Source organism: Oenanthe melanoleuca, chromosome 9 (assembly GCF_029582105.1).
Source record: "Oenanthe melanoleuca isolate GR-GAL-2019-014 chromosome 9, OMel1.0, whole genome shotgun sequence".
Classification (NCBI taxonomy): domain Eukaryota; kingdom Metazoa; phylum Chordata; class Aves; order Passeriformes; family Muscicapidae; genus Oenanthe; species Oenanthe melanoleuca.
Genome location: NC_079343.1, coordinates 8,327,206 through 8,351,786, shown reverse-complemented (window position 1 = coordinate 8,351,786; position 24,581 = coordinate 8,327,206). Strand labels below are relative to the sequence as shown.

The 24,581-nt window shown below is 41.8% G+C and overlaps 1 protein-coding gene across 1 annotated transcript; it reads left to right on the top strand.

Moving 5' to 3' along the window:
- The first annotated feature begins 791 nt into the window (after positions 1–791).
- On the top strand, positions 792–24,013 carry WDFY1 (WD repeat and FYVE domain containing 1). The gene is made up of 12 exons (XM_056499335.1): positions 792–1,021; positions 6,645–6,712; positions 7,432–7,505; positions 8,652–8,706; positions 10,019–10,169; positions 12,766–12,878; positions 15,202–15,328; positions 16,894–16,999; positions 18,368–18,469; positions 19,230–19,360; positions 20,325–20,433; positions 21,133–24,013. Exons 1-12 carry the CDS (start codon positions 885–887, stop codon positions 21,190–21,192), a joined length of 1,233 nt encoding a protein of 410 aa, XP_056355310.1. The 5' UTR covers positions 792–884; the 3' UTR covers positions 21,193–24,013.
- Positions 24,014–24,581: the final 568 nt, after the last annotated feature.

Sequence of the window (24,581 nt, the reverse complement as noted above, 5' to 3'; positions counted from 1 at the left end):
TCCTGGGGAAGCCTCATTCATCCTCCCTAACTGCAGCTGTGTGACATGGTCTGTGACAGCTTATCAAATGGTACAATGCCCAGCACCCTGCTTCAGGAGGTTTGTCTGACCTCATCTTGGAGCTTATATCTCTTTGGGCTCAGTTCTGTCTGGGACATCCAGAGCACAAATGGCTTCACCCAGCTCCCAGTGAGGGTTTTCAGTTAAGCCCAGTGTGTGTTGGCTATAGCCAAAGGCTGCTGTTCAGGTATAACACCAGAAACCAAGCTTTGAGAAGAGGAATTCTTCTGTTGGTTACCCAGCTACGTGGCCAACATTCCCATGCAGTGAACACAGAGAAAATAACAGCACAATCCAGCTGCTTAAGAACTTATAGGATGAAGGATTACAGCTGCTTTAACCGACAGAAAGGAGCTAATGTATTTCCTGTGACTACACATCCTGCCTGAGCCCATATCCCTGCGTTAATTACTCCAGGGGGAGCAGCTTTTCCTTTGCTGCCTTGCCGTGGTCCCATGCCAGCGGGGATGGGCAGCGACCGGGCTCCTTGAGCCGGGGTCACGGCGGCGACTTTTCCTGGACAGAGCCCACGGGAGAGCACAGCTAGCCTAGGGGCCCGGGCCGCAGAAGCCCGTGTTTGAGCCTGGGGACATGGAGGGGACACTGGAGGGGACACGTCCCGCCCCGGGCAGGCAGCCGGAGCCCCCACCGCCAGATTGACCTCTCTGCTCTTCTATGAAATACGGCAGCGGCCCTTCTATTCTAGCGAATACGGCTGGCGGGCCCGCCCCGCCCGTGACGCCATCGGCGCGCGGTGGGGCTGCGCCGCTACTCGGGGCACCTCGGCCGGCGGGGCGGCGCCGCTACACGCAGCGTTACGGGCCATGGCTGCCGAGATCCACTCGCGGCCGCAGAGCCGCCGGCCCGTCCTGCTCAGCAAGGTCGAGGGGCACCAGGACGCCGTGAGCGCCGCGCTCCTCATCCCCAAGGAGGACGGCGTCATCACGGCCGGCGAGGACAGGTGACCCGGGGCCCGCTCCCCGCCGGGCAGGACCGGGCCGCGGGCTGGGGCGGGAGCCGGGGCAGCGGGGGCTGCTGAGGGCAGTCCGTGTGTGCGCTGTGCTTTTGCCCGGAGGCGCGCAGGGACTCCGTGCCCGCAGCCGTGAGGAGATCGCGGAAGGAGCCGCGGTCCCGGGGAGGAAGGTGCCGTCAGCTGTGAGGGAGGATGGGCTCGGCCCGCGGGGCTGCCACTGGCACTGGCACTGGCCCTGTCCCTGTCCCGGCGGCGGGAGAAGCTGCTGCGCCCCGAGCGCGCTGCCCCGGCCCTGCCGAGCCCTGGAAAGGCGCAGCTCGCCCTGTGTGCGAATGGGTCCCGCAAAGGCTCTGAGCAGAACCAGGAGGCAGGGAATATGCTTCCCTCGGCCTTCCGCTCTGCTGGCTGGAACACTCGCAGTGTGTCACTGCTTCCCCTGCCTGTCGGGAGAGTTGGAGTGCCCGAGCTGCTCCGCTCGGAACGAGCCCGTTCTGGTGGCTCGGTGTGCGCGTCCCAAACCTGCTTCCCTCGGGCTGAGCCGCTCAGCGAGTGAGTTGGCAGATCTGAGGGGAGACGGGTGATGAGCTGCTGGGCACGGTGCTTTCTGCTTGCAAGGGAAGGTGTCTTTACAGTCTAACCCTGGTTCTCGGCGCTGGTTCGCATAGCATGTGAAAGGTCTGCCACAGAAGCTGGTAACATCGCTAAGCAGTTACTCAGATGGAGGGAAAGTGGAAATGAGGAAGCAGGTAGTACAGTGGGTTGTGGCCGGGAGTGGTGAGGGGTCTGCAGTGTATAGCGAGAGATGGAATTTCACCCGTGCTATGCGGAAAGTGACACTGAAAAGTGAAGAGGGGTGGAAGATGCTTCTTAAAAAACTATGGCTCCGTTTGAAAGAATGATGTTAAAAGAACAAAAGTGCATTCTTTGAGATGTAGCTTGGTGCAGGGATAATTTTACTGTTATACTATAAAGCTTTAGAAACTAAATTTGCATTAATATTTGCATGAATTTTTGCTTGTGAGAAATAGGAGGGTATGAGTGCTGAAAATCAGGTGTTATCTGAACTGTGTTTTCAGGCATTTATTTTTAGGTCAAAAAGTGCAAACGGATCAGCTGTCTAGTTGGTTCATGTCATCCCTTCCTGTGGAGATGGCTTTGTGCAGTACATGCTGGATAACAGCTTTGGATGGGAATGGGCAGCTTCCTTTCCTTCAAATCACTTAGGTGTGATTGTGTTTGTGTTCAGTTTGCTTCCATGGGTTTCCTGAAGGAGAGAAGAGGAAATAATGATTTTTTAAGACTCCATATCAGAGCTCAGCCTTCTCAGGGTTTCATGGTGTGGGCTTGCAGAGGCTTGTCTGTGGCAGACGGTGCCAGCTTTTAAACTCAAGGTGTAATCCCAAAGGTTAAGAAGTCTTCATGCTTAAACTGCTGATACGAACTGAGGATGGAGGTGCATCTTTACCTGGGCAAGTTTTGATGTCAGATGCAGACCTGAGCAAGGAGAGCAGAGGTCACTGCCCACCTTTGGTGTGTAATTTTCAAGTGAGTCTGTGGGCTTGTGGCTGAATTTGTGTCACCTGTCTTATTGTGAGAAATTACTTACATCTTTAAACTTTCAGAAACCATTGCACTGTATTACCTCTAATCTGGGATACCTCCTACACTACGTCAAAGCTTTCACCTGCAGTTCAACATGTTGTCAAACAGTGCTCCCCTGTTTGCTCGCTACAAGTGGGGTGTAGGTGTCAATACTGCATAACTGATTGTGCTACTGGCAGCAAAGTGCAGAGTACAAGGAGCAAAAGAGCTGCTGTGTATACTAAGAGCAGGGCTAAAGTATTTTTTATTACATCTTAATGCAGCTAAGGCTGTCAGGTGTTTCATAATAACCAGTCAGAGGAATGTGTTTACAAGTTGGGTAGTGAGGAAAACATTGGTGCACAAACATTCTCTGGGAATGTTGTAGATTATTCTCTCATTAGAGCTACACATTGTAGTTCTTTCTATTTTAAATTATATTTCCTAGAATGAAAAGTAATGGTTTTATTTTTTTAGAGGATACAAAAAAATTTCATAGTAGATCTGTGAATGCCAACAAAATTCTTCAATTTTTTAAAAACGTTTTAAAGATGAAAAAAGAAACAAAAGTACCTGCAGGAGACAAAGAGCTAATTTTCCCAATTAGATTTTTCAGCAGGACACTTGCCATCTGTGAAGCTTTCTCAGAACTTATCTTGAAAGGATGATTAACTCTGTGTTCCTGTTGGCATCTTGTCTGACCCTGGCTGCAAGACAATGTTGGGAATTGTTGCTGTGTGTCCCTCAGCAGACAAATAGCTAAGGCAAGAGGAGTGTTTTCCAGCTGCAGCTGGGAATGCTGAGGGATGATAAGCTGTGTACAAGACCCAAAATGCAAGATGAAAGTAATGTATTTACTACAGACCAACAGGAGCTCTTGGGTCACTGGCACATTCCAGTGCTGGTGTTTGGTGACCATCAGTAGCTGCTTAAAGTACAGTATTAGCTTTTGTTGTTTGGTGTTTTTTTTGCTTATGAAACTTAAATATTGGTCAAAACATGATTTAGTTTTAGCAGAAATTTGATAAAAATGATCAGCTGTGTCTTTGAGCTTCTGTTGCGTTGTGATTAAACCAGATGCCTAATGCTGTTTTGGGAACAAGGTTGATAACAGTACAAATATTTTTGATTTAGTTAAACTACCAGAAAGAGGCAGTATTCTGTTCTTGCTAGGAAAACAACTGTCAGTGGTTGATTTTGGGTAGGAAAGCAGTTGTTGGTGTGAAGGAGTTAGGAAGATGCAGTGCTGGGAACAGAGCTGGTGTAGCTCTGTAGTAACCTGCAGCAGTGCTGGTATTGGAACAGGTTTGGATTTGGCTGTTGCTCTTTCATCACCTCTCCCTCCCTGGCACCTGTGCTGTTGGCTTTCAGAGGGCAGCTTGTGTAGCAGGAGCACAAACACTGCTGGAAAACAGTGTTGTCTCTGCTCTCAAACCCCAAGGTTTTCTCAAACACTGTTGGGTGCTTACTCACTCTCTAAATGAAACAGGATTGAGAACAATAAAAACTCTTAGAAATTGGTAAGGCCACAGTCAGTGTTGCTTGAAGATGGCTTTTGAGTGTCTTTCTTTATATTACATTAAAAAATCCTATGCCAAAACCCCTTTGAATTGTGCTTCTATAAAGATTCATGCTCCCCAGCTGAAAGCAGCTTCTGGTTCAATACTGAATGTTAGGGAGGTTTGGAGGTAATTTTAAATCTTTTTTTTTAAAAAAAGTTTTGCTTCCCCTGGCACTCTCAGAGACCTGAGTCTAGAGTTTAAAAAGTCTGTATCTATCTCTGGGTAGTCCTTGATGAGTTTCAGCATTTTTACATCCTTACTGAGACTGCAGTCAAACAAACTTGTGTCTTTCTTGAGCCTTAATAAGAAATGCTTAAGAAGGGAATGGTAGCCAGCTCTTCTCAGGTTCTGAGCACGGGATTTTCCATGAAATAAAGACCAAGTTTTGAGGAAAGTGCTAAAGACTCTAAGGCAGTTGTCATAACAAAGCAATTGAGTGACTGAAGGAGATTGTGGGAGCAGCATTACTGGAGGACTTCTCTAGTCCTTTAAGAACTAGTATTTCACAAATGAATTTGTCTTAACATAAGGAGATTCATCACAGGTCTGTAGGAGAGGGAGTCAGGGAGAAGAGGCATTTTGGCACAGGTCACTTGCTGACTACTATGAAACGGTACCTTCAAATTTTGCTCAGTCAGAGCTTTATATAATTAGATATAAAGCTGACAGCTTATCTTTGCAAGTGGAGTCTAAATCTTACTTAAACTAAAATAAGAAGCTTTCACAAGTTAATTTTGCTGATTTGCAGCTGTTTGCTTAGGCTCTCGACTTCACTGAGGGACTGTTCTGTTGATGATCAACACAGAATTTATATTTCCATTAAATAATTTCTTAGAAAAACAAATCTTTGATTCCTTTACTCTGGTTCAGTTAATTAACCACAATACTGAGAGGAAGCTAAGTCTGCTTTTGAAAAAATTAGCAATGGAAGATTTTGATCACCATGATAACTTATCATGTAATTTTTTAAAATAAAGAATAATTACATGACTTTGCCTAGAAGTGAAAGAGTTGAATTAATAAGGGTGGAAGCCACCATCTGACATGTCAGAACAGTTTGAGTATGATGGAGCTGTTTTAAAAAGCAAATTAAAAAGCTAAAAGAGGTGCATAGGTGCTAACCTCTGCTATTAGGTTGGCATCATTAGAATGACTTGAAAACACTGTTTTCCCCATATTTTGCATTACCAAGAAATAGCAACTGCTCTTTTTTGCTTAAATTCTTTGCTGTTGATCCTACATGATGTCTAACTAATCAGTCCCCTAGTATTTTTCTAGAGAATTCTAAATACCAGAACTTTTATTAGCTAACAGTAAATAGAACAGCACATCTCAGTGAAGCCTCTTGACAGTGTTTCCAGGTACATATATTTACAGATCATTTAGGAATGAGGAAGTGTGATTTAAACAGTAGCAAAAAGGCAAACAATGGTTAGAAGAAATTTCAGGAGGACTTAAATTAACCTTAATGCTGCCTACATGTGTGCTCTTAACTTCTTGATGGAGTCCCTTCAGTGTGTCTGTTGTAAGAATGTTTTTAATTGACAGTAGCTTTCCACTTCCTTGCTGGTACTCTTATATCCCTCCTCCCTGGATTTGACAGCCATCAGAGTAGTATAATGCTAAATGTTCTCAAGACCACTTATCTTTTCCTTCCAAGAGATGATTCTGGAAGGTTGCAAACTAAAGCAAATTTTATAAAGAATCTTAGCATGCTGTCCAGGTCATCTTGTTAGCTTTTCAGATTCTGTTTGACTGGCTCATCAATCCTGATCATACTGAGGGCAGAGAAGCAGTGCAAACTAACAGCAACTAACGTTGCTTGTCCTTTTTCTTCCTGCATGAGGGATTAGAGGCATGGCTTGGAGGAAATAATACTGAGTTAGATATGTGGTCCTCTATGAATTCCTAATATTTGGGGATGGAAATATCAGTAATGTGCTGGTCTAGAAGATGAGGTGCTTCTGTTATTAGTATTCAATATCTGGCTTGCTGAAGGGTGAGTTACAGAGAGATGCTATGTAAAAAACTAAGAAGTTTGGACTTCTGTAATGAAATTATTTGCAATTTTTTTTTTTTTTTTTTTTTACATATCAGATACTTAATCTGCTATAAACAAACTGTGGTTTGCTCTGCCAAAGATAGAAGGTTTCTGCAGTTTGAGTTTGAGCCAAGAAGGAGGTAAAGGGATGCAATTTGTAGCAATTTCTGAGGTGAGCTGAAATAGTATTTCCATTTCATACTTATTGAAACTCCAGTAGTTTTGAAGAAAGCTTTTCCAAATCCAAGGGTGCCTATTTTTAAGAGCAGTATTTGAGTATTGTTATTTCTATTATGTCATTCCTCTATTATATTTGAGTAGCAGAAAAGCTAAGGGGAGTGGAGCTGCTCCATAGGTAATGAAGTGGTTCAGATGCCAGGGGTGATGCACTTACAGCGGGCTTCTCCCTGCTCTTCCCATGACACAGGACAATCCGAGTATGGCTGAAGAGAGACAGTGGCCAGTACTGGCCCAGCATCTATCACACCATGGCATGTAAGTACAACATGGACGTGGTAAGTGGTGGCCAGGCATAGTAGAGTATGGGTTTTGTGTGTAGGAATACTTCCTTCTCATTTCCCCAAGGGCTGGATTCCCTCAATGATCTTGATTTTGGGAGCTTTGCAGCAAATGTAGATCAGACTTTGATTTGAAACTAGCTGCATGGTAGGCAAGGTCTGTGGCAGTGTTCTGTCAGAACCACATCCTTCACCAGGTAAATCATTGTGGATCTGCAGCTGGAGGTGCCTACAATGATAGCAAATAACTTGTCTGCCAATTAAGTGAGCTTTTCTGACCACTAGCTGAAAGTTGAGACATTAGAATACTCTCAGCTTTGCAAGGTGTGCATTTTTTTCTTTCAGGGCCTCATTTGAGATAATTTTAGTGAGCTCAAGTTCTTAAGTGTAACCAGCTGTTGCTGTTAGCTCAGCTTTCAGCCTGTGTAAAATTCCTCTTGCTGAGTTGCACCTTGTGGCAGGAAATCCTGTTTGCATATGGTTCCTGTTGGTATGTCTGAGTTACAGTAGTCATGTTCCTCAGCTTCACACGTGGGAATTGAACTGTCTTTCCAAGGAATGTAAGCTATGCAGACTAGTTTCTATCAAACTACTTAAACAGCTTTGGTTCTGAGTGAAAGAATTGACTTTTATTAAAGTCATGTGCATCCTAATACCTCTATTTAAATACCATAATGTACTTTCTTTTTTTCACAGCACCATGTTCTGCCATGGCTTATCATCATGACAGCAGACGGATATTTGTTGGCCAGGATAATGGAGCTATCATGGTAAGTTGTTGTGACTTTTCTTCTGAATGTAGGTTAGAATTGCTCAGATTGTCCATGTGTTGCTGGCAGCTGATAGTATATTTTCTTTCCATTCATTTTGGAATGCAGCTACTGCTGAATGGCTGAGCTTCTTGACAGTTAAGCTGAGCTGTATATGGGAGGACTGCAAAGCAAAGGTTCTTCTGGCTAGATGTGAGCCTTTGAGCCTGTAGTGCAGCAGTGGACCCAGACAATTACACTTTGCCAAGGAGTAGTTTTGAGGGGAGTACAGTAAGCTGGACAGAGTACCATGGTGGGGTTGTGAACTGCAGTTAGTTTGCCTCTGGCCAAGAGTATGGATCTACCTGTATCCTGCCATCCTGGATTTACTTGCTGCAGATCTTTTATGATTTAGAAATTTCAACACTAGCTATAAAATTATAAGAGACTAGTTTCATCTTTTTTTCTTGCTGGGAGTTCTTTCTTCTCTCTTTCTGTACTCTTCCTGTAATTGCTGTCCCTGTCTTGGAGAGCAGACACTTGGCAGAACAGAAACTGGGTTTTATTCTTCCCCCCTTGGTGAAGGAGGGGAATCTTGTGACTCTCAGATGCTTTAATGGTTTTCTTTCTCTATGAAAATAAGGTCAAAATAATAACTGCCCCATAAGAAGCCAGGGAACTGCATGAGTATCATAAAGAGTGATTCTACAGATAACTGCTATGAATAGCCTGCAAAGAACTTCATGGAATTCTGGTGATAACTACTGGAAATTTCAAGTTCTAAAATTTCATTAAGTCTAATGGATCAGATAGAGAACACTGTCACTTAAACCTGTCCGTTGTAAAGTCAAGAACATGCAAATCATAAGTTCTACAGTTTTGTTTGCTCCTGCTGTGGACAAATGAGATCTTACCTCTTCCTATAATTTCCCTTCAGCAAACTCAATTCTGAAAGTATGTTCCCTGTTGAAAATTCAGCTCACTTAAAATCTTAATTTACAGTTGGTATTTCAGTGTGCTTTACTCCAGCCTCAGGATCTGCCTCTTTTTTTTGTGGGATATACTGCTGCCATGCAAATTTTGGTCTTTGAGGTTGCTGCTCCTTTTTGGGTATCAATGTTGCTTATGCCACTGTGGTATCTTCTAACGATTTCACTTTGCTTTTAGGAGTTTCATATTTCTGAGGACTTTAATAAGATGAACTTTGTGAAGACCTATCCAGGTAAACTGTTAACCGCTGTCTAACTAACATTTGTGTAAAGGGAAGGTACCTACAATGTTAGGGAAACTGGACCCAGTCACAGATTAATCAAATCCAGATGTGCTTTAACTCTGACTGACCTTATAGTTGTCACTTAGTTGGGGCATAACTGCCATAAGAAGAACATTCTGTCAGACAGCTGAGTCCAAGTTGTAGTCACTGTCATTAAGCCTGCAAGTGTAATGAGCCAGAACTAGCGAGCTCAGATTTTGCTTTTCAGGTGGAGTATTTGTACTCCATGAGTGTTGGTGTAAGAGCTTTCTAAAGGTGCATTTTGGTATTTGCAATTTCTCTCCTGGCTTCTTGTAATCAAATCTTGGTTACTCCTAGCTCAAGGTAAAAGTCTTTACCTTCTCTGTCATCCTAGGAGAGCAACAGGGATGAAAAAGAGATTATTTTTCCAATATGTGGGAAACAGGGTATGTCTTCTAATATTTATAGAGATACTAATTTCATCATTTGTCTACACACCCTTTAGAAAAATGCTAAATTCAATTGCTGATTAAAATTGGAATATTTTAGGCCTGAAGGAAGCTCTTAAAGACTGCAGATTATGTAGCAAAACAAAGTGCAGTTTGTCTTGTGACTCCCTGACACTGATAGAAGCAATGTTCGTGCTTGGGAGAAAAAGACCTTGTTCCTAAAGCAACAAAACCTCCCTTTATCCTAAAGGAGATAATTTGACAATTCAGTGAAGGGAAGTACTTGCATCTTGGGGGGCAGGGGAGGCCTCTTTCTAAAGTACGTGTAACTGCTTGCTTAGTGGCAGCATTCTCAACAAAGCTGGGTGAGATTTTGTTGCTGTCACAGGGAGAAGTTTGAATGCCATGGACTAGATATCCTTTCAGGTTCTTAGAATGATGAATGTGAACATAGCTCTCTGGAGTTAGAAGAAGATGCATTTAGTAAAGCAATTCAAGTTTTTAGATATGTTTCATTACTCCCAGAAGTCCTGAGCTAACTAGAGGAAGCTGAAGGTTTGCCTGTTCCTTAAACTTGGGTATTTGGGCTGAACTCAGCTTCTTTTTCTCTGGGAGAAAGGCTTTCATCAGCTGAGTGATGGGTTTGGTTTACTGGAGCTATTCAGAAGGTAAATCCTAAACAGAATTATGGGAACCTTTTCATTCAGCCTTGATGCAAGATAATGTAATGTTAAAAGATCTCCCTGGGGCATTGCCTAGATATCATCACCTTTGTCTGTCTGAACTAGAATGGAAGTACACAGCACTTTGATTTTTGGGGAAAAATAGCTGGAATCTTTTTCTTCTTGCAGCTCATCAGAATAGAGTGTCTGCTATTATTTTCTGCCTGGCATCAGAGTGGCTTATCAGCACAGGTCATGACAAGTGTATCAGCTGGATGTGCACCAGGAGTGGGAGCATGCTGGGGAGACATTACTTCACCTCTTGGGCTTCGTGTCTACAGTATCCTTTGAAAAATGATTGCTGCCCTGAAGCTGGGAGAGTACTTCATTCCTTTACCTCAAGTTGTTCCCAGCTTTTCATGTATAAACCTAGAGTGACATCTCTTGCAAGTCTGCTAACCCTTATTCTCATTAGAAGTTCAATACCTTTATTTCTGTTAGTGGTTATTAGCAGAAGAGACCTTGAGCTGCAGAAATCTGTCTCTCTACTAGTTCCTGATTTTGAGGTGTCTGTAGCATCTTGTGGCAGTGACTGTATCTGTAGACTGGCCTGTAGACTTCCTGGGCAAGTCACTTTGTTCAACAGATGCCAGTGTGCCTTTGAGTTCTTCTAGAGCACAAAACATGAAGACCCTTTGGACTGCTTTAATTTTTCTGTCTTTGCTCAAGTTAATCTTTTCTATCTTTAAGCTACCAGGTACATTGAAACTTTATTCACCAGTAGTAATTTGTTTGTGTACAATTTCTGTAAACTACATTTAACTGCAGCATTTGCAGCTTAGACACTCTGGTTGTCTGTTCAGCTCTAAGTACTTCAGGGCATTATTTACCCTATGTAAAATACTTACAAACCCAGTAACTTGAAAGGTAGTTCACATATCAAAGCTTTTGAAAGAAAGTTAAATACTGGGAATTCTAAAACTATTTTTAGCACTTACTAATGATGGCAGTTTAGATGTGGCTGGACAATAATTGAAGGTATTGGTTGCTGGGGTTTAATGGCAATAATGTTTTAGAAGTAGCAAGATTCAAAAGCTGAAACACTGGTCAATGATATCTCTTGAAAACATGAAGCCCTCTCTAGAGTGGCTGCATACCTGTGTCCTGGTAAGAAGCTGGGAGGAAAACTCAGTTGCCATCTGCATGTCTGGCCTTCTGAGGTCTCCCATATGTGCAGACCCTGCCTTACTGACTGAAGAACTGTCAGGTTTGTACTGTTGTACTTCTGCTCTTTTTTAGAGTCTGGGGGAGTTGTGTCCCACAAATCATTCCATGTGCAGCTTGCCTCAGCTGAGTGCAGCACAGAATAGGTTAAAGCAGGTGTGTGTGTTGGAGACCAGCTCATAGCAGTCTGGTGAACAGTCTGAGCCTCACTGAATTCAGTGGCTTCTACAGTTAATGCTATTGCAAATAATGACACAGTTTATTATTAAAATAGAGAAAAGAGTATGACCTTTTATATCAATATAAAAATAAATTTCCACCGAAGAACTTGACATTTGGAAATCCATTGTAATTGATCTGCCTTTGGATTTGTGTTTGGAAGAGCCAGCTTGCTGGTGTGTGTACTAGGTGCTTAGCCTCCCTTATCAGGAGGTTCCTTAGAAGTTGTTTGTTAATGATCCTATGTGTAAGCTTCTGAAAAACACAGCAGAGTGCCTATTCTTTACTGGATTAGTGGGGATAAGACAACCCTGAATTTCCAATATGAAGAAAGGATCACATGTTCAGGGAGTTAGAGGATTTCTTGAAAGCAAATTGTTTATCTCAAGATCCTCAAGGCTTAAGAGATTTTGGAATGTCATCAGATGCAAAGCCTCTGCGTTTTCACTCAGGCTTTTTGGTAGACTGTCTTTTTAAAGTTAGCCTTTTCTGTTGGATACCAGAGGCTGCTGCTTGGTTTTGTGTGATTCAAGGAGGACACCTAAGTTTATACACTGCTGTCAGCTGCATAGGTCTTTCATGGCTCTTGCTTATATTCTGAATAACAAAAGTCTTCTAAGAGCAGCAAATTACCTAGTTCCATCGGCTTGCCATGCTTTTCTTTCTGGAGTTCATAGTTGCATCATGGCAAAAACCAAGTGTCAGAACTGTTATGAGGTATAATGGTTTTGCCCAATGTGCCACCTTGTTAATGGATCCCATGTTAAGCTTTGGTGAGGCTTTTATCTCAGTGTTAAGTAAAAGAATCCTTTCTGAAATTAGCTCAGTTTTCAATACCACACTCAAGGATCTGCTTTGATGAACTGGGAAGTCCAGAGAATGGACAAGAAGTGAGACAGTCTCACCTTGGCAATAGCTGGAACATTGGGAGTGTACTTCCACTGTAAGGTGAACTCTCTGTGGAGGGTCAGCATCCTTGTATCTTGGTTTTCCTCTCTTGGGGATATCAACTACTACCATGCTAGAAAACAAAGGGTTTATTGGAGAAGATACCAGGTAAGACTGAATGCTGCCCAATGTCCATTGAGGTGCTCGTAATGACTACAGAGACCTCTGCACTGCAACAAGTAGCCTGATGAGTTTTGGCATCTTGTAGACAAGCATGAGTGTATTCTGTAAATATCTGCTAGATGGCTTGAAGCTGCTTGGCTGGCCTTAAACTAGGGCATGGATTATCTCGTGGCTTTTTCCAGTAACTTTCTAAAACTCCTCTCTTCTGTACAGTTTTATTTCCACATGTAGGGAAGTGTGATGAAAAGAAAGGAATCAAAAATGTTTATTACAGTCTCCAACCACTTTAAAAGTAATTACACAAACATTTACCCAGCATATTAAAATGTTCTTTTCCAATTTTTTTAGACTCTATAGCTGACTGTTTCAGTCATGTAAAATACTCTTTGAACAAATGAAGCTTCTCCTTGACTGGTGTTCAGATATGATCATGAAACTCAGCATGCATTTGTTGGTGATTATTCTGGACAGATCACTCTTCTGAAGCTTGAGCAGAATACCTGCTCAGTTATCACAACCCTCAAAGGGCATGAAGGTAAAGTAACTGTTTGTCTTAAAGCCACTTGTCCTAGATAAAGTACCTCTTTGTAAGTTGGGTGAGATGTTCAGATGCATATCTGCCTCTTAAGAGTAGATGCTGGATGAAAAACCAGTCCAGGGTAGTGGTTATCATAAGCTGTTGAAAGCTGTACTTGACTGTGTGTTAATGAGCAAGCATATTCTTGCTGAAGGGAAATCTTAGCCTTGTGACCTACAGGTATTTTTATTCTAGATGAAAAGTGAAAGTAAGCATATGCATTCAGTTAAATACAAGTTGTCCACTAGATGGCCACCTTTAAAAGCTTTAGTCTCCTTAACATTGGAGAAACTGCCTAGTCTAAGGCAAATGTCTCATCCTCTGTAGTACAGCTGTAGTCCTTTTATCAAATGAAGAATCGAGTGGTCCATAACACGATACAGAGCCAGCGTCTGCTGCAATGAGTAAGGCAAGAATACAAATCACTGAGTGATGGGTAACTTAATAATATGCTGAGAAAAATAAACAAGACAATGCCTTTTCCCATGTGGTACTGGCAAATTCCAAATCAGCTGACAGTTTGCATGTGGGTAGGGATGAACTACTGGGTCATGAGTCTCTGACCCACTGGAAAAGGCTGCCTTGTTTAACAACTGGAAGTACAGAGTAGGCTTTGTTAAAGCTGAGTAGATTCCTGATCTACAGATGACTGTAAAATGATACAGCTGATTTTGAATGCAAAAGGCAAGTTGAGATTTTCAAGTGATAAATGTCTCTTCTGCTTCCAAGGAGAATTTCAGATTGTTTCTGTTTAGAGCAAAATAATTCTCTTGCTCCTAGAGACTCCTTTCCCTCTCTATGTTTTTGCACTGGTCTGTGTTCAAATACAGCTTCTTGGTATATGTTACAGTTAGTCTGAAAGCAGTATGTCTGCGTGGCACTTTCTTGTAGTGTGTGTTCTGTCTCTTGAGTTGTGGTGGGCTTCCAAGCACCAGCTTCAGCAGTGCTGTCTATAAAGCAGCCAACCTTGGCTCATATATTTCCATATGGGAACTGTGATATTTAAAACAAGAATTGAGATCAGCATAAAAGATGATTTCAGGGGCAGAAACAGATTCTTAATTCAACTGGTATAGTACTAGTTATTTAGTATTTTTCCTTTTTTCATTTTTTAAAGCAAATCAGATTATGTGTAACCTTTTTTCCTCCACCGTATTTGTGTAAAATTCTCAAGATCTAGTAACTAAACTTAAATGGCATCTAATTCTTTGAGTGCAGTTGTGTTTGACAGACTTCAAGTGTGTGATTTTTATCTTGTTTGCTTTCTAGCTCTTGCTAAGTGTGGCTTCATAAGCAAGCAGTGTTTGCTTTGCAGTTTAAATGGTTTCAGAGTTTGTTCTCAACTTCCAGAATCCACCATGTATATCAGCCTCCTCTATGTAATGCTGCAATAATACTCAAAGTTAGTGCCTTTTTGGTGCACATGCTATTCCCAAATGAGTCAGTCTGAAAGCAGCATAGCCCTAAAGAAGGCAAAAAAAATCTCTTGCTTCAGAGCATTGGAAAGAACTGATTTGGGCTCTTGGTTTTGGACTAACAAGGCTTTTGATGACAGCTGAGCAATGGAAGGATTCTTTGAAAGGAAGGATCTCTGCAAAGGAATAAAATGTCCCGACTTCACAGCTATAGGTGGCATGAGTAACAAAATTACTCCTTTAGTCTCCTGGCTGCCTTACCATCATGGATATGGGTTTAGTATAAGGCTGCTACTGTCAGATGACTCATTTCTTTCTATCCCTGACTAATTCACAGTCGCACTGGACCTTCTGAAATCTAGTTTTGTAATTTAGTGAGTAGTGGCAGATGTGCTCACAGCAGTGAAGTTATCATTTCGTTTCTTAGTCCAACTATTTTAAGGTTGTAAATGGTTGTTAGGGAGTTGCTTTACCTGAGAACACTGCGTGCTGTGCTGCAAGCACTGACCAGGCACCTCACTGTGTTGAAGATAGTGGTTTCTGCTTGGCAAATTTTAGTAGTTCTGTCTTCCAAAGCTCTCATAGCCTGGCAACTCTTAAAATCACCTACTAAATACAAGGGGCAGAGCTCAGACTTTCTGGCTTGTGCTGTATCTGTCTTCTTAGGGACATCTGTTCTGTTGTCCAGTATTCCTTGCCTCTCTGGCAGGACTGGACTTTGCTGTTGGATGCTTCCTTTGCCTTGAGGCTTCCAATAAGTTACTGGAGTAAGGCAGTACCTCAGGTTTCACTTTAATGCTCCAGGAGGGCATCACTGTGTTGGGGAGCCAGTCCCTTACATCTAACTGCAGAATGTTCTTTCCTAGGGAGTATTACTTCCCTGTGGTGGGATCCTGTCCAACGGCTGCTCTTCTCAGGTGCCTCTGACCACAGCATTATCATGTGGGATATTGGTGGAAGGAAGGGGCGAACGCTGCTGCTCCAGGGACACCAGTATGTAATGGAGTCTTATTTTTCCTGCATGTCCTGTAATGAACATACAGTCCCAGGAAGACTAAATAGCTTGGCAAGATATTTGAATCATTGTGAATGATGGAGAAAATTACTCTTTGCAGAATCCTGAGTACTTTGAAGGGGAGGAAGGATAGTCCGTACTAGGAAAGCTTTACTGATAAATAATTTTTCTTGTTCACATTTAATACATTCTTTTTACCATGGTTTAGAAGTAACACAGAAGTAGTTTATAGAAAGAGGTGTGTAAAAATCCTAAATCATCGGTTTTGGCCTTTATGTAAAAATTGCACGTGTCTGTATTGTAAATACTGCACTGAGTTACCTGTGAGGGGAACGCTAGAACCTTTTTGTATAAGCATGTTCATTTTCACATATAAAGTGAGCTTCAGTAGGTTCCTGTTGTTTATCTTTCTCTCATTGAGGTGATAACTGATTGGTTAAATCACAGGAGTAGTCTCAACTTCAGAAAGTGTCATGTCTCCCCTCTTCTGAAGTTGAGGTAGTTGTGTACAATCAACTCTTAATTTTTAGAGACTCAACACTAGCTGCTATTTTTAAATGTAGGGCTCTAATTCAGTTTGACAGGAAGTCCACCACTGAAGATATATTCTACTTAGAAATGCACTGGTGTAGAGATCTTGTTTACATTTAAAGATAATTGTCTAGTGTGTTCTCCTTTTGTCTAATTCCATGGATGCCTCCATCCATCTTTGATCAAGACTGATAGTCTTAGCCCTAGAACTCTTGTTAAATCTTGAGGATTTAGTTTTATGGCTAAAGAATTCATAATAGAGTCTTGGTTACAGAAAGGTAACTGAAATTGGTAACTGGAGGACTTTATACTGTTGTTACTGCTGCCTCATGTGTCCTGGTGAGGACTTGTAACAGCTAGGTTCTCTTCATACTGAATGGGAAAGTAAGTTCTGAGAAGCAGAATGACTCTTTAATTCAATTTAGATGTTGCAAAGCAATTTGATGCAACTCAGATTCTTTGTTTAATTTCTTAGGGCAGACTTTTGTTTTGCCATGATTTTCTTTAGGATTAAATTGTCTTATTGGTGAATGCATACTTTGCTTTGCAGCTACAGCCTGACTTACTGTGATTTGTTAGAAAAAGTGGAACCTCTGTCTGCTGCTTAGTTGCATCTTGAAACAAGTATTTCTCTTTATTTCTCCAGTTGTCTCTGTTTTGACAAGTGGCTCTCTTTGCCAACACACAAGAGTATTTGCACATGCACTCTGAGCCAGTTGACACTCAGTTCACCATCAGGGGTTACTGCTAGCAAATGTTAACATGGGACTGTACCTCTGGTATTCTGGTCAGGCCTGAATGAACACTCTCAGCGATATCCTGATGCTAGGGGAGTGCTCAGGTGACAGCGTCTGTTCACTCGTCCTTAGAGCTCTACTTAGTGGACTTAGCAATCTGGAAGTCAGTTTTGGCCTTCCTCAGTAGCTTTATTTACAAGTATAAATCAGGGTTTGCTGGGAATCCAAGCTTTGTTTAAATAGCTGCGGGTAAACAGTGTGTGCTTTGTTCGCAGTGACAAGGTGCAGGCTATCTGCTACATCCAGCTGACACGGCAGCTGGTGTCTTGTTCAGCTGATGGGGGAATTGCTGTTTGGAACATGGATATCAGCCGAGAAGAGGTAACTTCATGTTATAGGTCAAAGATTTTGTTTTTCCTTTTTTCGGAGACTAATGTGGCTTTCCTTAGTCAGTTCTGCAGGCTGCTTTCCTCACGTTGTCTAACACTTCAAGCTGAATGATATTATTATTATATTGTGTTCTAGTGGCTGTCCATGCTGCATTGTAGTAAATGGGTGCCAAGGACAGGCAAAGTGCAGGAGATGCTTGGGACTGCTTAGAGTTTTATCTCAGAGAGACAGCAGGTTCACTGGAATGCCTGTGGCTTTGCTTCTGGAACAATCTAAAGCAGTCAGACTCTTGTGGGAAAGACACCAATGGACTCTGCTTCAATAGTCTTGAAATAAGTTCTCAACTTGTGTCAAAGCAGGTAAAGAAGTGAGAGGCAGATTTTGAGACGCAGATTAGAAGCAGACATTCAGTCCCCAGGCAACATTTTTTTTAAAAAAGATCTCAGTACACACCAGTTGACCTGGCCATACACTTTCTTTCTGCATCAGTTCATATTCATGGTCATGCAACTGAGAATATTCTTGTTTTCTTACTGTCAGCAATGTAAGTGAATTGGAAAGAAAAAAAAATGCTGTGTTGTTCCAGCTCTCCTCCTGTCAAGTCTCAGGGAGACTTCCTCATGAGATATATAAAGCTGTATAGAATATACATATTCAAATTCAAGTCTATGTACTAAAAATTTTGTGCCTCTCTGTCTCTTACAGGGATGTTCAGTTAAAGTATCTGAGAGAGCTGAAATGTGTAAAAGCTCTATTTTCATTTGGCCTTGTCCATTTATGGCAGGGAAAGTGTGTGGGTGGGAGAAGGGATGCTTAACAAAGATGTGGGCAGGATGGAAAATGCAGATGAGTTCCTAATTATTTCAAACTGCAATCCTATGAAAGTAGAAAAGATAATTACACATAGAATTTACTTCTGGACACCCTCTTAGAGGGATTACTGCCTCATAGCTTCTACAGTTTGGACTAACTGGTCTATAGAAGCCATTCAGACAATCAGAGCAGCAGTCTTTGCTTGCCTGCAGAGGGTTAGTAAGTACTTTAGTTGCATCTAAGTAGTAACTTAGATGTTTGAGTTTTCTTATTAAGGCAGTAACATAACATATTCCTATAGACTTAAAAAGTGTAGGAGGTGTGTAAGTAACCAATAACTGTGTTCTTGGGTTTGGGGTTTTTGTGCTAAACTTTCTTTGTACAATGCTCTAGGCAATTTATTGTTGTAATGTCCAGAATTGAACTAGTGAGACTACTTTGGTGCTGCACTTGCAAGACTTTACTTTGGGTTCTTAAAACAAACTTCCTTGACTGTTGTATGAGGGAAAACAATTCGGATTGCTTACATCTTCTGCTCTTTTGTAGGCTCCTCAATGGCTAGAAAGTGATTCCTGTCAGAAGTGTGAACAGCCTTTCTTCTGGAATATAAAGCAAATGTGGGACACAAAGACGATAGGGTTGAGACAGGTGAGATGTCTGGTTTCATTGCTTAGCTGTACTTCAGCACTTGAGCGAAATGTAAACAGGAGACCACTAAGGCTGGTAGATCTTTTCAACTCTTGGTATTTTTGCTGCTTTGAAGTGATATATATTCAGAAGTTACAGCTTCCAGGCACTGCTAAGACATTTCCAAATTCTTTGAAAGTGTGGCATCAAACTTCTCTCACAGGTCAAACCATGCTGTGCTAGGAGTTCTCTGTTAGATTTCTCTGGATGCTCCCATGCTTTGGAACTATGGACAGCTAATCCTCAAGTGTTGTGAAAAATGACAAACAGTGCCCCATAAATAAGCATGTAGATGCTCACTCCAGTGAAGCACTAATGGCCCTTTCTTGCTGCACCAGAATGTGAAAGCTTTCCAGGTAGTTTTCTTTAAGAAGGGAAGGGACAGGGACCAAGACATTCACCTGTTTCTGGCTTCCTTAGACTGTCTTTAACGGGGTTGCTTGTTCAACCTTCTTTTTCCCCTTCTCTCAGAAGGAGCTTGCAGGAGAAGAGGATATGCCCAGAGTATGGAGATAAATCCCTTAATGCTCCAAACAACTGTTCAGAACTCCAGAGATGTTGATCTTTGGGTGAAGAAACCGGGCATTTCCTAACAGGTTGCTTTCTAACAGGTCACAAAACAGAAGCTTTGTTGTTTTTGTTGTTCAGTGGACACTTGGTACGCTGGTCAAGTGACATAGTATAGTGACTTATTTGTTTATTTTCTTCTTCCTCCATGAAGCATCATTGCAGAAAATGTGGGCAAGCAGTGTGTGGCAAGTGCAGCACCAAACGGTCGAGCTACCCAATCATGGGATTTGAGTTCCAGGTCCGTGTCTGTGATTCCTGTTTTGAGTCGATCAAGGATGAAGAGTGAGTATTAGGGAGTAATAAACTGTATAACACTGCTGGTGTGCAGAAACCCTTGGGCTTGCTCCGCATCCACACACAATACTACAGAACATACTGAGCTAACTCTCTGCTAGTAGGCCTTGGAGGCTGAAAGCATTGTGATGGCAGAGGTTTCCCCCGTCTGCCTCTGCAAGCGCACTTGGTCAGATGTGGAATTGCAGCATTTTTATCCTTGTTAGTTCTTCTTTTCCAGGAGTCCAGATCTAAACTTGAGATATATTTTTCTCAACACTTCAGTTTAGTTAAAAACTATTGATTGCACTTAATGGTGCTAAGTGGGTGCCAGACAATGCACTACAGTATATGCATTAGTTCATGTACACTTTCTAAAAACTTTGGGAATATTCTTCAGAGCCCAACATTATTTTCCCCATGCAAGCAAATCAGGTTAAACATCATATGCTGTCTTATTAAACTTGTCACAGAAATGAAGGAACCCCTTATCTCTTGATATGGACACAGTAATCAGATATGAAAATTTTAGGAGTGTTTGGGGTTTCTTGTTGTGTTGTTGGGTTTTTCATTTGTTGGGAGTTTTTGTTTGCATGGTGTTGGGCTTTTTTGAAAAGTGGGATGCTGTGCCCTAGTTAGCTTCTGTAGCCAGCAGAGGAAAAGTGTAGCTGAGTTTGACTTTAACCAGGAGTAGAAGTATTTGCTAATTCAGTGTCCCACTTCTGCTCTAGCATTACTAACAGTCATTCTTCAGAAGGCCAGGAGATGTCACACCTGTACAACTCCACAAGCAGTGCCTTAGCATGACTTCCTAATTTAATTCTGTCCCCTTTAATATGGCACTGCAGCTCTTGGAGTAGATTTATTAGTACTTGAGCAACTTAATTTTCTTTTAAGTTTATTTTGCATTGCTGTAATGATGACGTGAAGCTTCATCTGATGGCTGGCTTTCATTTCAATTGTTTTTGTGCAGCCGTACTTCCTTGGCAACCTTTCATGAAGGAAAACACAACATTTCACACATGTCCATGGACATCTCCAGAGGGCTCATGGTGACTTGTGGGAGCGACCGGATTGTGAAGGTATCACTGCATCTCTTTCCTGCATGCCTAAGTATATTTAATAGAGTTCATTTTTGTATATTCTTTCTTTCTGACCACTATTGCTACAAGCAATCTATTGTGGGAAGAAGGAATTGTATTTGCTAGGCTGTTCTGCAGCTGAATGAGGAAGTGACTTGGAACTCCACTGTATGGAATGCAGCTGTTGGATGTTACTGTTGTGTCTCTGAACAAGCACAGCAGGTGTGAGCAGCAGGAGAATCTGACAGCAGCCTTAAAGACACAGACCTGAGGAAATATGCAGGTTCCTTTGCTCTGAGCTCTATGGCTTGGAGCATGGCCACTGAAAGCCTTTGTTACCAGTCAGTGACACGGAGCTCAGACTGATACAGAAACTTGCTATGCCCGAGCTCTAATTCACCATGCATGTCAGAACTGAGAATGTGCCATCCAGCCCTTGTTTTACTCTAAGCATGTTCGTGACAAACTGCACAGCACTTCTTAAAACAGACTTACACAGAAGTGCAAAAAGACTCTTGAGCCCCAAATTTGGCTTTTGGATTGTAAGGCTGGTGTAACTCAGATTTTCCTCAAGCATAGGTTAAAAAGGAGTTGTTACCTTGTGTCCAGGGATATCTTTATGTTTGCTTCTATGCCTCTTGCAGAAAGACCTGTGAGTCTGACACTAATGCTGTGTAATTCTCCACAACTGCCTTGCAGATCTGGGACATGACGCCAGTAGTTGGCTGCAGCCTTGCCACTGGCTTCTCTTCCCGCTGATCTCCTCCGTGGCAGGTTTATGCACCTTATGTACAGCAATATGCACCGAATGAATGGAATCCTCCTCAAGAATATTACTGCAAACACTGGTTGCTTGATTCTCCTCCTGCTGCTGTTCCAGGATGGACAGTCACCCTTGTAGAGCACAGCTTTTCTGTTGGGCTCCCCAGGAATCTCCGTACTGCTGAAGTGCGGTTCCGCAGCCTCTCGGACTTACAAAAACCGTTTATCTGCAATATGACACCTGGATGGAAGGACCTCTTGTCTCTCAGTTTACATATGTAGTGTTAACAATGTGCTATCTCTGCTGATATATCTTGTACAGATACCTTGTAGCTAAAACATTTCCAGAGTAAAATGAGTGTAGTAAATTCAATTTGTGCAAATAGTAAAATAACTTATTCTCTCCTCCAAAAAGCAGCTCTGTTGAAATGTTTTTGAGAAGTCACTGTCTAAATTGCCTCCAAAAGGTATGTTGGTTATTCCTGTGGAAGGAGGAGATAGTTTAAAGTGGAAGGTAGCTTCTTTCAGATGAGATAGTAAGAGAACTTTTGATCACACAAGCTCCTTTATTGGCTTTCTTGTAGTATTTGTCTTCAAGTTCAGTTGTTAGTGAAATCACTTTTTGTGGAACAGCTGTTCTGTGTAGGTAGCTGGTGAGTCTGCAAACAATCCTGGGCTTTTTATGTAGTGTTTTAGCATAGCTGATAAACTTCTGTAGTTCTGAAAACGTGCAGCCCACCTACTCTAAAGACTGGCCACAGATCTGAGCCACATACTTTGACAACTATAATGTTGTTAGAAAGGAAACCTAAACAAATGCCTTGTTACAAGGATCAGTTAAGAAAAAATGGCCAGCTAAATTTTAGAGATGTTTTTTCTGTGGAAAGCCTTATGTTCTTTAATGTTAGGGAACCTGTCTCTGCTAAAGTACAGCATAAATTCAAATACTGTCTTGATGTTACTTAAAACAGATAAATATTGAGCAATAATTACTGAGGTACAGAACAGCTGCTTTTTCCCCTGCACCTAGGAGTGTTAATCCTGAGATATCTATATTGATCCTTCCCTGTTTCAAAGCTGAGAAGTATGAAGAAGAACTGTGAGGCTTTTATGACTGTGCAGTTGGCACGTAAAGTAAATAGCTAGTGAGAGACACTGTCAGTAAACTGGTTTGTCAGTTGAGTGAATCTCCTGCATTTGAATACTGTAAAGGAGAATTTATTTTGTAACTTTGGAAGCTAAGGTGATATGTCACAGAGTTTAAGCTTGGAGCTGTTAAGATTTATCTGAACACAGATGCAATATGTATGAGGACAAAAAAAGGGTAGGTCAGCTGGCCTGGAATAGGTGGTGTTACACAATTATCAAAGGTAATACGTTCTTTCTGCCAGAAGAGTTGAGGATTAGACTGTCTTTACTTACAGCAACAATCAAGTGGTGCTATGAGTATTAGTGAATTCAAGTCCTAGTGTGTAACTTGACACTAATAATCTGCATTGGACCATGCTGTAGGCTGAAATAGATTAAAATCATTAATGCATTGTAATTCACTTGCATTTTAAGCCAAAAATCTGGTAGTCTCCAAAGGGCATTAGAATACAGCATATGATAGTTACTGTTACTTTGTCTGCTTTCCCATGGGCCTTCTATGGAAGTTTTGTGAAGAGTTTTTAATTTGCTAGTCTTACTGGGGCACTGAAGAATAAACAAAACCATCTTTTGTGGGGATCCCAAAACTTGTCTTGCCTTCAATCCAGGATTTAGCACTTGTCACACTGATTTAATTCAATTTTGGCTACATGCTGTATAGCTTAGGTTTTTTGGGAAGACTTATTTCTAAGCTGTTGAGAGAAAATCAGCATGTACTGGAAGAGCAGTTGCAGCTTTATGCTCTGAAGGCCTTCACCCTTCTAAACTAGGAAGGGAAGTGTTGCAGGGGTGAATTAAGCTCTGATAATTCTCTGCATTCACTTTCAGACTTCATCCTGTCTGGTTTTGGAAGAGAACAGAAGCCTTCTTGTATGTAAGCCTTCTTCAGCATGTAAGGCAGAACATGAATTACAGTGCTAGAATTGTTTAATGTCCCACTGTAATAGGTTAGGAGGATCTAGGGTGTGAGTTAAGCTGGAAGGTTGATGTAGATGTGCAATGAGTATCACATTTTTACCCAGACATCCTGAAACCTATACCCATGATGGAGGTATGACTCCTTTGCAGTTAGCACTCCAGAACTCAGTTTTTTTAGTTCTGATTACTCAATGTGCCCCTGCCCAGCACACAGCTCCCTCCTTCCCTTCCCTGTGAATACTTTCTCTGCTTCTTTACATTATGTTTTTGCCACTAAATAATATATTCTCTACTGCCTAAGGAATCTATTTTCTATAATTGATATACTTAAAGATAGTGTTGGTTCAGATATAATGATAATTATGGCCACTAAATCATTAGTCTTTTAAGTATACTCTTGGTGTTGAATGAGTAATGCTCACAAACCACTAGAGAGAGAGTAGTTTTGTTTATAAACAACTCTTTTGAAGGCACACACTCTCTCATGAAACTGAACATACTTCAGCTATGTCAGCTCAAGTGTGCAATTACTGAGAAGCCTTGATTTGAAGCATTACAGATCTCGCTTGTGTAACCTCTTCCATTGGGGCAGGGAAGGGGAGCAAAGGGTACTAATATGTGCTAATTCTTTCCTAGTTGTATTTCTGTACCCTGCATAGTTAAGAGAATCTAGATAAATCTGTCCTTTGCTCCTCCTTGTCTGTTTTTTAAATTTTGATTACATGTACAATAAAATATTTCTTGATATTCACTTAGTCTATTTGGATGATCCATTTTTTTTTTCCATCCTGTAAAAGCACAGTCTGCATTTTGTGCTCTGGCTCTTTGTTTACATGCCCCATGTACAAATTGTAGGTTCCTGGGAGAGCTTGTTGGCTGTGTTGTCTTGGAACTGAATGAGCTGCAGCAGGTCAAAGGCCCACCATGAACCCCTGAGGAGAGAGATGAGCAACTGCTGTGTGATGCAGTTAGAGATGTGTAACCCTATCTTGTGTTCTGCTTGACAGCTCATGCAGACATCTTCTCTGGTTCATCTGGCTCTCCTTCAGGACTCTGCAAAGGTTCTTATCTACAGAGTACCACAGGATCCTTTCCAGAGATGTCTTGGACCTATCTGAGGGGCCAAAGAAATGCTAATTTTGCTGGATGGGTGAGCACAACCTACAATATATTATATACAGAGGACACACACTGCAGCCACACAAGGTGGTTGCACTTGTTTCATGATACTTTCTTACAGAGAAAGGATGGAGATAAACTGGAAAGCATCCTTATCCCTCACAGTTGCTCACAGCCTTCACAGGCTCAAATACAGAACT

Coding starts and splice junctions, on each gene's coding strand:
- WDFY1 (XM_056499335.1), top strand. CDS start 885: ATGGCTGCCGAGATCCACTCGCGGCCGCAGAGCCGCCGGCCCGTCCTG. Junction 10,170..12,765: donor TCTTGGGCTTCGTGTCTACA/GTATCCTTTGAA, acceptor ACTGGTGTTCAG/ATATGATCATGAAACTCAGC. Junction 17,000..18,367: donor TGGATATCAGCCGAGAAGAG/GTAACTTCATGT, acceptor GCTCTTTTGTAG/GCTCCTCAATGGCTAGAAAG.